Source organism: Oncorhynchus masou, chromosome 19 (genome assembly GCF_036934945.1).
Source record: "Oncorhynchus masou masou isolate Uvic2021 chromosome 19, UVic_Omas_1.1, whole genome shotgun sequence".
NCBI lineage: Eukaryota > Metazoa > Chordata > Actinopteri > Salmoniformes > Salmonidae > Oncorhynchus > Oncorhynchus masou.
The window spans coordinates 2,657,817-2,675,857 of NC_088230.1; the positions used below are offsets into that span (position 1 = coordinate 2,657,817).

At 48.8% G+C, this 18,041-nt stretch overlaps 1 protein-coding gene across 4 annotated transcripts in view; it reads right to left on the reverse strand.

Annotated features, from left to right (window-relative positions):
• Positions 1-558: 558 nt before the first annotated feature.
• LOC135505715 (1-phosphatidylinositol 4,5-bisphosphate phosphodiesterase beta-1-like) overlaps positions 559-18,041 on the reverse strand; it is a 352,313-nt gene continuing 334,830 nt past the window's right edge. For 3 of the 4 annotated variants that reach the window (XM_064924778.1, XM_064924779.1, XM_064924777.1), the window contains one exon: positions 559-1,836. In XM_064924778.1, coding sequence (XP_064780850.1) covers positions 1,615-1,836 — 222 coding nt within the window. In that variant the 3' untranslated portion in view covers positions 559-1,614. The remainder of the gene's footprint in view (positions 1,837-18,041) is intronic. The other variant, XM_064924780.1, reaches the window with a different exon arrangement.

Below are 18,041 nucleotides of genomic sequence, written 5' to 3' on the forward strand. Positions count from 1 at the left end.
CATCCCTCATCACCCTCCCTCCATCCCTCATCACCCTCCCTCCATCGCTCATCACCCTCATCTCCATCCCTCATCACCCTCCATCCATCGCTCATCACCCTCCCTCCATCCCTCATCACCCTCCCTCCATCCCTCATCACCCTCCCTCCATCCCTCATCACCCTCCATCCATCGCTCATCACCCTCCCTCCATCCCTCATCACCCTCATCTCCATCCCTCATCACCCTCCCTCCATCCCTCATCACCCTCCCTCCATCGCTCATCACCCTCATCTCCATCCCTCATCACCCTCCATCCATCCCTCATCACCCTCTCTCCATCCCTCATCACCCTCCCTCCATCCCTCATCACCCTCCCTCCATCCCTCATCACCCTCCCTCCATCCCTCATCACCCTCTCTCCATCCCTCATCACCCTCCCTCCATCCCTCATCACCCTCTCTCCATCCCTCATCACCCTCCCTCCATCCCTCATCACCCTCCCTCCATCCCTCATCACCCTCCTTCCATCCCTCAGCCCCTCCCATCCATTTCCCCTCCCTCCGCACCCCCCCACGGCAGGATTAACCATAAACAATCTAAACGCTAACGTGTCAAAAGCATTACAAAAATGAAAAAATGAAAACCATAAAACAAGTACGTCTCGACCAGGCCAATATATCTTACAAAGCACAATAGGACACACATAGTATTAAACCAAGGTAGCAGCAGCACAGAGGAGACTTACTTTTGTGAGGACGAAAGAGAACCAGCAAGCCTCCAGTGCTTGGTGGCGACGATAGAATCCAAGAGTTAGTTCTGTAGAAAGCCTTTAGTGCAAAATATAAATTAGGAGCGATTCGTACTTTTCAATAAAGAAAATAAAGGCTGTGTCCACAGTGGTTGGACAGGAAGTTGAAATTGACTTGCTATGCCTGGACTTTATTTGGGGTTTGCAATGCAATAACTTTACATTGCTGTGCCATTGTACGTTACAAATTCAACATTGCCCTGGTCTTAACCAATGTCAAATCAATGATACTCATAACTATTCTCTAAGTGCACAGTGAACTCAAAACATTGGCACCACTGACTGACCTACACTATAGTCAGCATAGTGAGAACGTAATCTAACACCTAATACATTGTCCTTTTTAAAAAGTAGGAACACATGAAAAACATTTTATTTTTTTAAAGAAATGATTCTGTCTGTGCAATGGTTCAAGTATGTAACTTAGTTCCTGCGCAAAGTTAGTGCCGAGTCACATGTTTCCTGTGTCTGCACCGCTCTGGAGCAAAACAACAAACACACAAATACAAGTATTTACATATCTGAATAGAACTACAGAGTAGGTACTCCCTACTACTGGTCCAGGGTCAGATATTGTTTAACCCCCCTACTGGTTCAGGTTAGGAGTTAGCGCAGGGTAATCTGTCCCTAGAATGGCAATTTTCACCTCAAACAACCAACCAGAACTGTCCAATTCAGAGGAAGGGGAGGGTTTAGTCTCTAATGATGTTTCGTCTCTAAAGCCTATTCCCTATGTAGTGCACTACTTTTGGACAGTCTTTATAGGAGGCTCCGGCCAAAAGTACTGCACTATATAGGGAAAAGGGTGTCATTTCAGATTTGTCTTAAAGGGGTGTGTCAAACACTCTTTCCGACGAGTCTTCTGTATCATCCTCTGACTGGGACGCTTTGTGGTTGAGCCTCTCGGTCGTCGAGGAGACAGACAGGTTGCCATGGGTACTGTCATTGCTAAGCTTGGCCTTGCTGCTGTCCTGGACAAACTCCTGGATCTCTAGGGGCAACCGTCTGAACTTGTCCTGGTACTCCTGGTCCAGCTCGGTCTGCAGCTATTGGGAGAGAAGAGAACAAAGTGTGGTTCTACAACAGAACCAAATAGAACCACAGAACAAACCGGAGCAAGAGAACGACAGCTACAAAGAGAACTGGTCCTAGTTCACCTCTCTGCAGCTATATGAAGGAGAGAGGACAGAGAACTGGTCCTAGTCCACCTCTCTGCAGCTATAGGAAGGAGAGAGGACAGAGAACTGGTCCTAGTCCACCTCTCTGCAGCTATAGGAAGGAGAGAGGACAGAGAACTGGTCCTAGTCCACCTCTCTGCAGCTATAGGAAGGAGAGAGGACAGAGAACTGGTCCTAGTCCACCTCTCTGCAGCTATAGGAAGGAGAGAGGACAGAGAACTGGTCCTAGTCCACCTCTCTGCAGCTATAGGAAGGAGAGAGGACAGAGAACTGGTCCTAGTCCACCTCTCTGCAGCTATAGGAAGGAGAGAGGACAGAGAACTGGTCCTAGTCCACCTCTCTGCAGCTATAGGAAGGAGAGAGGACAGAGAACTGGTCCTAGTCCACCTCTCTGCAGCTATAGGAAGGAGAGAGGACAGAGAACTGGTCCTAGTCCACCTCTCTGCAGCTATAGGAAGGAGAGAGGACAGAGAACTGGTCCTAGTCCACCTCTCTGCAGCTATAGGAAGGAGAGAGGACAGAGAACTGGTCCTAGTCCACCTCTCTGCAGCTATAGGAAGGAGAGAGGACAGAGAACTGGTCCTAGTCCACCTCTCAGCAGCTATAGGAAGGAGAGAGGACAGAGAACTGGTCCTAGTCCACCTCTCTGCAGCTATAGGAAGGAGAGAGGACAGAGAACTGGTCCTAGTCCACCTCTCTGCAGCTATAGGAAGGAGAGAGGACAGAGAACTGGTCCTAGTCCACCTCTCTGCAGCTATAGGAAGGAGAGAGGACAGAGAATGGGTCTGTAAGCAGCAACAGGGAGAGAACAAATGGTATGGGTCTACAGAACCAACAGAGTGGGCCTACATCATTATATCCTGAACTTGTCCTTGCTACCCCTGGTACTCTGTAACTGAAGAGGAAAAATAATATGGTGGAATTGACTAGTGATGACTGACCGGCTGAGTCGATGTTACCAGTCAACAGGTTTCCTGTTGTTACATTTTCTCTACCTCAATTAGTAGTAACGTTACTGAGCTCCCTGCCTTCTGACAGACAGACGGGGAAGTCAGAGAGAGAGAGAGAAGGATACAGACTGTTTTCTCCCAGGCATAGCTGCCGCTAATGATTACAGATGACAGGATTGTATTCATTCTGATCCAATAATTGCTTTAATGCTGATTTCTCTGTTTAACTACCCTGCTGCGTCCCAGGGGAGGGCCATAATTAAAGGAGAGCAGCAAAGATGAACCACATCACAATCTAAGAGCCTAAGAAAACAGCCCAACCCCTGCTCAGGTAATTCTCCCCATTCCCAATATTTCAGAGAGTTATCATCGTACTGCTACAGACATCCATATTCACAATGGTGTTGTTAGTGATAATATGTTAGCTCTGTTACAGTTAGCCCAATTCAGAAGCCCACTGTGGTAAGTTTGTCCAGTGCCTTTTTTCTTCTTCAAATACCACAAATATGGATAGCCCCCCTGTTTTCAAATTGCATAGAGGGCTCGGGCTGTCAACGTAGAGTATGAAGTTTGATGTCAAAGATGGACCTTCTTTATATGTGGGTGCATGACACGAGCTCGGATATTATGGTCCTCACAGAGACTTGGCTAAACGGCTCGATCCTGGATAAGGACATTGACATTGCTGATAACAAAATCTTCAAGTGTAACAGACTGAAAACAATTGGGAGAGGTGGCTTCACGTTCTCTAAATACTACTCCCCCCCCAAAAAAAATGTTTTGGTTGCTTCTGGTTATACACGTGTCCATAAACCGAAATACACATTTATCTGGGATTTACCACCTGACTCTGTGGCTGATTGGGAGCTTTTCAGGCAATTAAGAAATAGATGCACTTCCTCAATCAAGAAAACCAAATCTATCTCAGACTCTGCTGGTGATCTGTCTAAATTTTGGAAATAATTTAACGCACAGAGGAGAGGAAATTCCTTTCCTGCATAAGGAAGTTGTGTCAGACTGATATCATTACTGAGTAAAATGAGAAATAAAGCCTTTATCTCGGCAGGCTTTTTATTTGAAAGAAATGGTGGTTTAATTGACCCTGGTGAAATAGTCGACTGCCTGCCCCTCTTCCAGCCTCCAGTTGGCTCTATGGAAGTACAAACTTGTAAACACAGAATCGTGTAAAATGTAATTCTATGCTGTAGCGTTAAGATTTCCCTTCACTGGAACTAAGGGGCCTAGCCCGAACCATGATAAACAGCCCCAGGCCATTTCCCCCCCTCCACCGAACTTTACAGTTGGCACTATGCATTGGGACAGGTAGCTTTCTACTTGCATCAGCCAAACCCAGATTTGTCCGTCGGACTGCCAGATGGTGAAGTGTGATTCATCACTCCAGAGAAAGCGTTTCCAGCCAACGCATGGCATTGCGCATGGTGATCTTAGGCTTTTGTGTAGCTGCTCGGCCATGGTAACCCATTTCATTAAACTCCCAACGAACAGTTGTTGTGCTGACGTTGCTTCCAGAGGCAGTTTGGAACTCGGTAGTGAAGGTTGCAACCACGGACAGGCGATCTTTCCACGATACGCCCTTCAGCACTCGCCGGTCCCGTTCTGTGAGCTTCTGTGGCCTACCACTTCGCGGCTGAGCCGTTGTTGCTCCTAGACATTTCCACTTCAAATAACAGCACTTACAGTTGACCGGGGCAGCTCTAGTAGGGCAGAAATTAGACAAACTGACTTGTTGGAAAGGTGGCATCCTATAATGGCGCCACGTTAAAAGTCACTGAGCTCTTCAGTAAGGCCCTTTCTACTGCCAATGTTTGTCTATGGAGATTGCATGGCGAGGTGCTCGATTGTATACACCTGTCGGCAACGGGTGTGGCTGAAATAGCAGGGAATAGCAGAAACCACTCATTGGAAAGGGTGTCTACATACTGGGGGAAGCAGTGGAGTCATCATGATGCAGCATCCCTGTGGATGCTATATAAAGTCTATATAAAGTCCATGCCCCAACGAACTGAGGCTGTTCTGAGGGCAAAATGGGGGGGGGGATGCAACTCAATATTAGAAAGGTGTTCCTATTGCTTGGTGAATATCAAAGAAAATAGTTGCCTTGTAGTTTAAACTACTTTCAGTATTTGAAAAGTTGGTATTTTCAAATAAACTACAAAATAAGTGTTTTCCGCACAGGTCTGTTCAGTATATGTCATTGTACGGGGAGGAGGAGAGAGAGATGAAGACTATCCCACTGGAGGACGGGATAGAGGAGGAGAGAGAGATGAAGACTATCCCACTGGAGGACAGGAGAGGAGGAGAGATGGATGAAGACTATCCCACTGGAGGACTGGATAGAGGAGGAGAGATGGATGAAGACTATCCCACTGGAGGACTGGATAGAGGAGGAGAGATGGATGAAGACTATCCCACTGGAGGACTGGATAGAGGAGGAGAGATGGATGAAGACTATCCCACTGGAGGACTGGATAGAGGAGGAGAGATGGATGAAGACTATCCCACTGGAGGACTGGATAGAGGAGGAGAGATGGATGAAGACTATCCCACTGGAGGACTGGATAGAGGAGGAGAGATGGATGAAGACTATCCCACTGGAGGACTGGATAGAGGAGGAGAGATGGATGACGACTATCCAACTAGGAATTGGAGTGAGGAAAGGAGAGATGGATGACGACTATCCCACTAGGAATTGGAGTGAGGAAAGGAGAGAGGGCTGTATGGAGGAGAGAGGAATGAAGTCAATCACATAGACTAGAGGACAGGTGAGGTGAGTGAGAGGTGATTACCCTCCACGGACTCTTCAGGAACAAGCAGGAACCACTTGTCCTTCCAGACATTCAGTCCTTTCCTTTGCACTTGACTTTCCCTCCATTAAGTCTCCACCTGATCCAAACAGACTGTGACACATCTTTCTGATTCCACTCCTCCTCACGTAGGACAAGCTGTTCTCAGTGACAGAACCTGGCTGATGACAGAACCTGCCTCTGTACCATGGAAATAATACATTATTCACCTGCGTCCTCAATGGCACCCTATCCCCTACATAGAGCACTACTCATCAGTCCTAAATGTAGTGCACCGAGTATACCAAACATTAGGAACACTTTGCAATACCAGAACAGCCTCATCAGGACTCTGCAACGTGTCGAAAGCGTTCAACAGGGATGCTGGCCCATGTTGACTCCAATGCTTCCCACAGTTGTGTCAAGTTGGCCGGATGTCGTTTGGGTGGTGGACCATTCTTGATACGCACGGGAAACTGTTGAGCTTGAAAAACCCAGCAGCGTTGTAGTTCTTGACACACTTAAGCTGGTGCCCCGGCACCTACTACCATACCCTGTTTTTTGTCTTGTCCACTCACCCTCTGAATGGCACACGTGAACAATCCATGTCTCAATTGTCTCAAGGCTTCAAAATCCTCCTATAACCAGGCTCATCCCCTTCAGCTATGCTAATTAAAGTGGATTTAACACCTGACATCAATAAGGGATCATAGCGTTCACCTGGATTCACCTGGTCAGTCTATGTCACGGAAAGAGCAGGTGTTCTTGATGTTTCATATACTCAGGTGTATCAGGAAAACGGAGCAAATTAGGATGCAACACATGTCTCATCATCATGCATCACACAGGGCAGTTCTATTCTAATTCTCTTACTCTTTCGCTAACCGAGCTTGAAGTGGTGTCTGATCTGATTGGACCACCTTTTCTAAGGTGTGTGTGTCACATTCATACGGGAGCCTAAGGTGACCTCTGCCCTGATCAGACCACACACCCCAAGGTGACCTTCCAGTGTTTTGCCATATGGCTAAAGACGCTTCGCTCTGCAGCCCGTCTCCTCCCCGCTGCTGACCCACTTAGGAAGGGACAGTCTGCCGCACGCGTGAGTGTGAGAGAGAGATTGTGTACTGTGTGTGTGTGTGTGTGTGTGTGTGTGTGTGTGTGTGTGTGAAGGGGAGTGAGAGTATGTGTGGTCTGCTGTCCCCCTGTAAGCCATAGGCCCCGAGGTCCTTTGATTAAAGCTGTCATCTCTCTCTTAGCTCGGATGGTTTCTAGGTGTTTAAAAAAAAGGTGGGGTGGAGCAGGGTGTGTTTGTGTCGGTTGGGGACAGGGTGTGTGTAGATGTTGGAGACAGGTTGTATATCAGGACGAGGTGTGTGGGTTGGGGACAGGGTGTGTGTAGATGTTGGAGACAGGTTGTATATCAGGACGAGGTGTGTGGGTTGGGACAGGGTGTGTGTAGATGTTGGAGACAGGTTGTATATCAGGACGAGGTGTGTGGGTTGGGACAGGGTGTGTGTAGATGTTGGAGACAGGTTGTATATCAGGACGAGGTGTGTGGGTTGGGACAGGGTGTGTTTAGATGTTGGAGACAGGTTGTATATCAGGACGAGGTGTGTCGGTTGGGACAGGGTGTGTGTAGATGTTGGAGACAGGTTGTATATCAGGACGAGGTGTGTGGGTTGGGACAGGGTGTGTGTAGATGTTGGAGACAGGTTGTATATCAGGACGAGGTGTGTCGGTGGGGACAGGGTGTGTGTAGATGTTGGAGACAGGTTGTATATCAGGACGAGGTGTGTGGGTTGGGACAGGGTGTGTGTAGATGTTGGAGACAGGTTGTATATCAGGACGAGGTGTGTGGGTTGGGACAGGGTGTGTGTAGATGTTGGAGACAGGTTGTATATCAGGACGAGGTGTGTGGGTGGGGACAGGGTGTGTGTAGATGTTGGAGACAGGTTGTATATCAGGACGAGGTGTGTGGGTTGGGGACAGGGTGTGTGTAGATGTTGGAGACAGGTTGTATATCAGGACGAGGTGTGTGGGTTGGGACAGGGTGTGTGTAGATGTTGGAGACAGGTTGTATATCAGGACAAGGTGTGTGGGTTGGGGACAGGGTGTGTGTAGATGTTGGAGACAGGTTGTATATCAGGACGAGGTGTGTGGGTTGGGACAGGGTGTGTGTAGATGTTGGAGACAGGTTGGGACAGGTGTGTGGGTTGGGGACAGGGTGTGTGTAGATGTTGGAGACAGGTTGTATATCAGGACGAGGTGTGTGGGTTGGGGACAGGGTGTGTGTAGATGTTGGAGACAGGTTGTATATCAGGACGAGGTGTGTGGGTTGGGGACAGGGTGTGTGTAGATGTTGGAGACAGGTTGTATATCAGGACGAGGTGTGTGGGTTGGGACAGGGTGTGTGTAGATGTTGGAGACAGGTTGTATATCAGGACGAGGTGTGTGGGTTGGGACAGGGTGTGTGTAGATGTTGGAGACAGGTTGTATATCAGGACGAGGTGTGTGGGTTGGGACAGGGTGTGTGTAGATGTTGGAGACAGGTTGTATATCAGGACGAGGTGTGTGGGTTGGGACAGGGTGTGTGTAGATGTTGGAGACAGGTTGTATATCAGGACGAGGTGTGTGGGTTGGGACAGGGTGTGTGTAGATGTTGGAGACAGGTTGTATATCAGGACGAGGTGTGTGGGTTGGGACAGGGTGTGTGTAGATGTTGGAGACAGGTTGTATATCAGGACGAGGTGTGTGGGTTGGGACAGGGTGTGTGTAGATGTTGGAGACAGGTTGTATATCAGGACGAGGTGTGTGGGTTGGGACAGGGTGTGTGTAGATGTTGGAGACAGGTTGTATATCAGGACGAGGTGTGTGGGTTGGGACAGGGTGTGTGTAGATGTTGGAGACAGGTTGTATATCAGGACGAGGTGTGTGGGTTGGGACAGGGTGTGTGTAGATGTTGGAGACAGGTTGTATATCAGGACGAGGTGTGTGGGTTGGGACAGGGTGTGTGTAGATGTTGGAGACAGGTTGTATATCAGGACGAGGTGTGTGGGTTGGGGACGAGGTGTGTGGGTTGGGGACAGGGTGTGTGTAGATGTTGGAGACAGGTTGTATATCAGGACGAGGTGTGTGGGTTGGGACAGGGTGTGTGTAGATGTTGGAGACAGGTTGTATATCAGGACGAGGTGTGTGGGTTGGGGACAGGGTGTGTGTAGATGTTGGAGACAGGTTGTATATCAGGACGAGGTGTGTGGGTTGGGACAGGGTGTGTGTAGATGTTGGAGACAGGTTGTATATCAGGACGAGGTGTGTGGGTTGGGGACAGGGTGTGTGTAGATGTTGGAGACAGGTTGTATATCAGGACGAGGTGTGTGGGTTGGGACAGGGTGTGTGTAGATGTTGGAGACAGGTTGTATATCAGGACGAGGTGTGTGGGTTGGGACAGGGTGTGTGTAGATGTTGGAGACAGGTTGTATATCAGGACGAGGTGTGTGGGTTGGGAGGGGTGTGTGTGTGGGTTGGGACAGGGTGTGTGTAGATGTTGGAGACAGGTTGTATATCAGGACGAGGTGTGTGGGTTGGGACAGGGTGTGTGTAGATGTTGGAGACAGGTTGTATATCAGGACGAGGTGTGTGGGTTGGGACAGGGTGTGTGTAGATGTTGGAGACAGGTTGTATATCAGGACGAGGTGTGTGGGTTGGGACAGGGTGTGTGTAGATGTTGGAGACAGGTTGTATATCAGGACGAGGGTGTGTGTGTGTGGGTTGGGACAGGGTGTGTGTAGATGTTGGAGACAGGTTGTATATCAGGACGAGGTGTGTGGGTTGGGACAGGGTGTGTGTAGATGTTGGAGACAGGTTGTATATCAGGACGAGGTGTGTGGGTTGGGACAGGGTGTGTGTAGATGTTGGAGACAGGTTGTATATCAGGACGAGGTGTGTGGGTTGGGACAGGGTGTGTGTAGATGTTGGAGACAGGTTGTATATCAGGACGAGGTGTGTGGGTTGGGACAGGGTGTGTGTAGATGTTGGAGACAGGTTGTATATCAGGACGAGGTGTGTGGGTTGGGACAGGGTGTGTGTAGATGTTGGAGACAGGTTGTATATCAGGACGAGGTGTGTGGGTTGGGACAGGGTGTGTGTAGATGTTGGAGACAGGTTGTATATCAGGACGAGGTGTGTGGGTTGGGGACAGGGTGTGTGTAGATGTTGGAGACAGGTTGGGACAGGGTTGGGACAGGGTGTGTGTAGATGTTGGAGACAGGTTGTATATCAGGACGAGGTGTGTGGGTTGGGACAGGGTGTGTGTAGATGTTGGAGACAGGTTGTATATCAGGACGAGGTGTGTGGGTTGGGGACAGGGTGTGTGTAGATGTTGGAGACAGGTTGTATATCAGGACAGGGTGTGTGTAGATGTTGGAGACAGGTGTGGGTTGGGACAGGGTGTGTGTAGATGTTGGAGACAGGTTGTATATCAGGACGAGGTGTGTGGGTTGGGACAGGGTGTGTGTAGATGTTGGAGACAGGTTGTATATCAGGACGAGGTGTGTGGGTTGGGACAGGGTGTGTGTAGATGTTGGAGACAGGTTGTATATCAGGACGAGGTGTGTGGGTTGGGACAGGGTGTGTGTAGATGTTGGAGACAGGTTGTATATCAGGACGAGGTGTGTGGGTTGGGACAGGGTGTGTGTAGATGTTGGAGACAGGTTGTATATCAGGACGAGGTGTGTGGGTTGTGTGTAGATGTTGGAGACAGGTTGGGACGAGGTGTGTGGGTTGGGGACAGGGTGTGTGTAGATGTTGGAGACAGGTTGTATATCAGGACGAGGTGTGTGGGTTGGGACAGGGTGTGTGTAGATGTTGGAGACAGGTTGTATATCAGGACGAGGTGTGTGGGTTGGGGACAGGGTGTGTGTAGATGTTGGAGACAGGTTGTATATCAGGACGAGGTGTGTGGGTTGGGGACAGGGTGTGTGTAGATGTTGGAGACAGGTTGTATGGGGACAGGTGTGTGGGTTGTGTGTAGATGTTGGAGACAGGTTGTATATCAGGACGAGGTGTGTGGGTTGGGGACAGGGTGTGTGTAGATGTTGGAGACAGGTTGTATATCAGGACGAGGTGTGTGGGTTGGGACAGGGTGTGTGTAGATGTTGGAGACAGGTTGTATATCAGGACGAGGTGTGTGGGTTGGGACAGGGTGTGTGTAGATGTTGGAGACAGGTTGTATATCAGGACGAGGTGTGTGGGTTGGGGACAGGGTGTGTGTAGATGTTGGAGACAGGTTGTATATCAGGACGAGGTGTGTGGGTTGGGGACAGGGTGTGTGTAGATGTTGGAGACAGGTTGTATATCAGGACGAGTGTGTGGGTTGGGTGTGGGGACAGGTTGTATATAGATGGGTTGGGGAGACAGATGTTGGAGACAGGTTGTATATCAGGACGAGGTGTGTGGGTTGGGGACAGGGTGTGTGTAGATGTTGGAGACAGGTTGTATATCAGGACGAGGTGTGTGGGTTGGGACAGGGTGTGTGTAGATGTTGGAGACAGGTTGTATATCAGGACGAGGTGTGTGGGTTGGGGACAGGGTGTGTGTAGATGTTGGAGACAGGTTGTATATCAGGACGAGGTGTGTGGGTTGGGACAGGGTGTGTGTAGATGTTGGAGACAGGTTGTATATCAGGACGAGGTGTGTGGGTTGGGACAGGGTGTGTGTAGATGTTGGAGACAGGTTGTATATCAGGACGAGGTGTGTGGGTTGGGGACAGGGTGTGTGTAGATGTTGGAGACAGGTTGTATATCAGGACGAGGTGTGTGGGTTGGGGACAGGGTGTGTGTAGATGTTGGAGACAGGTTGTATATCAGGACGAGGTGTGTGGGTTGGGACAGGGTGTGTGTAGATGTTGGAGACAGGTTGTATATCAGGACGAGGTGTGTGGGTTGGGGACAGGGTGTGTGTAGATGTTGGAGACAGGTTGTATATCAGGACGAGGTGTGTGGGTTGGGACAGGGTGTGTGTAGATGTTGGAGACAGGTTGTATATCAGGACGAGGTGTGTGGGTTGGGGACAGGGTGTGTGTAGATGTTGGAGACAGGTTGTATATCAGGACGAGGTGTGTGGGTTGGGACAGGGTGTGTGTAGATGTTGGAGACAGGTTGTATATCAGGACGAGGTGTGTGGGTTGGGACAGGGTGTGTGTAGATGTTGGAGACAGGTTGTATATCAGGACGAGGTGTGTGGGTTGGGACAGGGTGTGTGTAGATGTTGGAGACAGGTTGTATATCAGGACGAGGTGTGTGGGTTGGGACAGGGTGTGTGTAGATGTTGGAGACAGGTTGTATATCAGGACGAGGTGTGTGGGTTGGGACAGGGTGTGTGTAGATGTTGGAGACAGGTTGTATATCAGGACGAGGTGTGTGGGTTGGGGACAGGGTGTGTGTAGATGTTGGAGACAGGTTGTATATCAGGACGAGGTGTGTGGGTTGGGACAGGGTGTGTGTAGATGTTGGAGACAGGTTGTATATCAGGACGAGGTGTGTGGGTTGGGACAGGGTGTGTGTAGATGTTGGAGACAGGTTGTATATCAGGACGAGGTGTGTGGGTTGGGGACAGGGTGTGTGTAGATGTTGGAGACAGGTTGTATATCAGGACGAGGTGTGTGGGTTGGGACAGGGTGTGTGTAGATGTTGGAGACAGGTTGTATATCAGGACGAGGTGTGTGGGTTGGGGACAGGGTGTGTGTAGATGTTGGAGACAGGTTGTATATCAGGACGAGGTGTGTGGGTTGGGACAGGGTGTGTGTAGATGTTGGAGACAGGTTGTATATCAGGACGAGGTGTGTGGGTTGGGACAGGGTGTGTGTGTGTGCGTGTTGGGTACAGGGGTGTGACGAACACCACACCTCGTTATCACCTGGGGGTGGAGTGACAGCTGAGGTAATTAAAAGTCACAGGGATGGGGTGAAGAGGGAGGAGAGGAGGAGCAGATGGAGCTAGCAGGGTCTCTCTCTTTCTCTCGCTTTCTGTCAGTCTCCATTTCTTCTCCCACCCTTCTCAATGCGGCATCCAACATAGTGGAGAGCTGAGCCTCCTCCAACAGTGCTGTCTAATAGAAGGTCTCATCAGGTGTCCGGATCTGACTGAGCAACCTCAACTACCCTTCAGAGACCAGCGCAGTGTTTGTGTTCGTGTGTGGTTTCCGCTTGGACCCAAACGAACACTTAAATACGGTATCTCCTCAGAAGAAACCATCATCTGTCAAAACACACACACACTCACTCACTTCTGCCTTTCTTAAAATACTACACTGGATGACTTTCACCATCTGTCCTCATTCTGAGGCGTATCGAGGGAAGCGGGGTGTGTGTGTGTGTGTGTGTGTGTCGGAGGGCCTCGGAACTAAATTCGGTTCCAAATGAATGTGTGGCTTCTTGTCACTCTCAGTACTAGAGCTAGTAAGACAGGTTACATAACAGCTGCACTCAACATGTATTACATTGGTGGCTAAGCCTACTCTGCAGGTTTTTACTCCAGCCCTACACACGCAAGGTCCCAGGGATCAGCTGATTAGTAGAATCAGGTGTGTTAGATTAGGGCTGGAACAAAACCCTGCGGTGGGGAGCTGTCCAGGAGGATGTTTGGCCACCAGTGATAACATCCAGCATTAAGGATTCAGAATCCACCTGTGTTGGGCCTCCCGGGGTGCGCAGTGGTTAAGGGCGCTGTACTGCAGCGCCAGCTGTTCCACCAGAGACCCAGGGTTCGCGCCCAGGCTCTGTCGCTACCGACCGTAACTGGGAGGTCCGTGGGGCGACGCCCAGCATCGTCTGGGTTAGGGAGGGTTTGCCCGGTACGGATATCCTTGTCTCATCGCGCACCAGCGGCTCCTGTGTACAGAGTTAAGTATATTTGTAGCGGATGCAGTGCACGTTAACCAGGTTGCCAGGTGAACGGTGTTTCCTCATTGTTTCCTCATTGGACACATTGGTGCGGCTGGCTTCCGGGTTGGATGGGCGCTGTCTTAAGAAGCAGTGTGGCTTGGTTGGGTTGTGTATTGGAGGACGCATGACTTTCAACCTTCGTCTCTCCCGGGAGTTGTAGCGATGAGACAAGATAGTAGCTACTAAAACAATTGGATACCACGATATTGGGGAGAAAAGGGGTAAAATTAAAAAAAGATATATATGTTTTTTAAAGAATCAACCTGTGTTCCTCAGCCCTTCTGGGTCTCAGCCTGACTATGACTGATGCTTATGGCCTGCATCCCAATGGCAACCTTTTCCCTACATACTACACTACTTATGGCCTGCATCCCAATGGCAACCTTTTCCCTACATACTACACTACTTATGGCCTGCATCCCAATGGCAAACTTTTCCCTACATACTACACTACTTATGGCCTGCATCCCAATGGCAACCTTTTCCCTACATACTACACTACTTATGGCCTGCATCCCAATGGCAACCTTTACCCTACATACTACACTACTTATGGCCTGCATCCCAATGGCAACCTTTTCCCTACATACTACACTACTTATGGCCTGCATCCCAATGGCAACCTTTACCCTACATACTACACTACTTATGACCTGCATCCCAATGGCAACCTTTTCCCTACATACTACACTACTTATGGCCTGCATCCCAATGGCAACCTTTTCCCTACATACTACACTACTTATGGCCTGCATCCCAATGGCAACCTTTTCCCTACATACTGCACTACTTATGGCCTGCATCCCAATGGCAACCTTTTCCCTACATACTACACTACTTATGGCCTGCATCCCAATGGCAACCTTTTCCCTACATACTACACTACTTATGGCCTGCATCCCAATGGCAACCTTTTCCCTACATACTACACTACTTATGGCCTGCATCCCAATGGCAACCTTTTCCCTACATACTACACTACTTATGGCCTGCATCCCAATGGCAACCTTTTACCCTACATACTACACTACTTATGGCCTGAATCCCAATGGCACACCTTTTCCCTACATACTACACTACTTATGGCCTGCATCCCAATGGCAACCTTTTCCCTACATACTACACTACTTATGGCCTGCATCCCAATGGCAACCTTTTCCCTACATACTACACTACTTATGGCCTGCATCCCAATGGCAACCTTTTCCCTACATACTACACTACTTATGGCCTGCATCCCAATGGCAACCTTTTCCCTACATACTACACTACTTATGGCCTGCATCCCAATGGCAACCTTTTCCCTACATACTACACTACTTATGGCCTGCATCCCAATGGCAACCTTTTCCCTACATACTACACTACTTATGGCCTGCATCCCAATGGCAACCTTTTCCCTACATACTACACTACTTATGGCCTGCATCCCAATGGCAACCTTTTCCCTACATACTACACTACTTATGGCCTGCATCCCAATGGCAACCTTTTCCCTACATACTACACTACTTATGGCCTGCATCCCAATGGCAACCTTTTCCCTACATACTACACTACTTATGGCCTGCATCCCAATGGCAACCTTTTCCCTACATACTACACTACTTATGGCCTGCATCCCAATGGCAACCTTTTCCCTACATACTACACTACTTATGGCCTGCATCCCAATGGCAACCTTTTCCCTACATACTACACTACTTATGGCCTGCATCCCAATGGCAACCTTTTCCCTACATACTACACTACTTATGGCCTGCATCCCAATGGCAACCTTTTCCCTACATACTACACTACTTATGGCCTGCATCCCAATGGCAACCTTTTCCCTACATACTACACTACTTATGGCCTGCATCCCAATGGCAACCTTTTCCCTACATACTACACTACTTATGGCCTGCATCCCAATGGCAACCTTTTCCCTACATACTACACTACTTATGGCCTGCATCCCAATGGCAACCTTTTCCCTACATACTACACTACTTATGGCCTGCATCCCAATGGCAACCTTTTCCCTACATACTACACTACTTATGGCCTGCATCCCAATGGCAACCTTTTCCCTACATACTACACTACTTATGGCCTGCATCCCAATGGCAACCTTTTCCCTACATACTACACTACTTATGGCCTGCATCCCAATGGCAACCTTTTCCCTACATACTACACTACTTATGGCCTGCATCCCAATGGCAACCTTCCCAATGGCAACCTACATACTACACTACTTATGGCCTGCATCCCAATGGCAACCTTTTCCCTACATACTACACTACTTATGGCCTGCATCCCAATGGCAACCTTTTCCCTACATACTACACTACTTATGGCCTGCATCCCAATGGCAACCTTTTCCCCTACATTACACTACTTATGGCCTGCATCCCAATGGCAACATACACTACTTATGGCCTGCATCCCAATGACAACCTTTTCCCTACATACTACACTACTTATGGCCTGCATCCCAATGGCAACTTTTCCCATACTACACTACTTATGGCCTGCATCCCAATGGCAACCTTTTCCCTACATACTACACTACTTATGGCCTGCATCCCAATGACAACCTTTTCCCTACATACTACACTACTTATGGCCTGCATCCCAATGGCAACCTTTTCCCTACATACTACACTACTTATGGCCTGCATCCCAATGGCAACCTTTTCCCTACATACTACACTACTTATGGCCTGCATCCCAATGGCAACCTTTTCCCTACATACTACACTACTTATGGCCTGCATCCCAATGGCAACCTTTTCCCTACATACTACACTACTTATGGCCTGCATCCCAATGGCAACCTTTTCCCTACATACTACACTACTTATGGCCTGCATCCCAATGGCAACCTTTTCCCTACATACTACACTACTTATGGCCTGCATCCCAATGGCAACCTTTTCCCTACATACTACACTACTTATGGCCTGCATCCCAATGGCAACCTTTTCCCTACATACTACACTACTTATGGCCTGCATCCCAATGGCAACCTTTTCCCTACATACTACACTACTTATGGCCTGCATCCCAATGGCAACCTTTTCCCTACATACTACACTACTTATGGCCTGCATCCCAATGGCAACCTTTTCCCTACATACTACACTACTTATGGCCTGCATCCCAATGGCAACCTTTTCCCTACATACTACACTACTTATGGCCTGCATCCCAATGGCAACCTTTTCCCTACATACTACACTACTTATGGCCTGCATCCCAATGGCAACCTTTTCCCTACATACTACACTACTTATGGCCTGCATCCCAATGGCAACCTTTTCCCTACATACTACACTACTTATGGCCTGCATCCCAATGGCAACCTTTACCCTACATACTACACTACTTATGGCCTGCATCCCAATGACAACCTTTTCCCTACATACTACACTACTTATGGCCTGCATCCCAATGGCAACCTTTTCCCTACATACTACACTACTTATGGCCTGCATCCCAATGGCAACCTTTTCCCTACATACTACACTACTTATGGCCTGCATCCCAATGGCAACCTTTTCCCTACATACTACACTACTTATGGCCTGCATCCTAATGGCAACCTTTTCCCTACATACTACACTACTTATGGCCTGCATCCCAATGGCAACCTTTTCCCTACATACTACACTACTTATGGCCTGCATCCCAATGGCAACCTTTTCCCTACATACTACACTACTTATGGCCTGCATCCCAATGGCAACCTTTTCCCTACATACTACACTACTTATGGCCTGCATCCCAATGGCAACCTTTTCCCTACATACTACACTACTTATGGCCTGCATCCCAATGGCAACCTTTTCCCTACATACTACACTACTTATGGCCTGCATCCCAATGGCAACCTTTTCCCTACATACTACACTACTTATGGCCTGCATCCCAATGGCAACCTTTTCCCTACATACTACACTACTTATGGCCTGCATCCCAATGGCAACCTTTTCCCTACATACTACACTACTTATGGCCTGCATCCCAATGGCAACCTTTTCCCTACATACTACACTACTTATGGCCTTATGGCCTGCATCCCAATGGCAACCTTTTCCCTACATACTACACTACTTATGGCCTGCATCCCAATGGCAACCTTTTCCCTACATACTACACTACTTATGGCCTGCATCCCAATGGCAACCTTTTCCCTACATACTACACTACTTATGGCCTGCATCCCAATGGCAACCTTTTCCCTACATACTACAATACTTATGGCCTGCATCCCAATGGCAACCTTTTCCCTACATACTACACTACTTATGGCCTGCATCCCAATGGCAACCTTTTCCCTACATACTACACTACTTATGGCCTGCATCCCAATGGCAACCTTTTCCCTACATA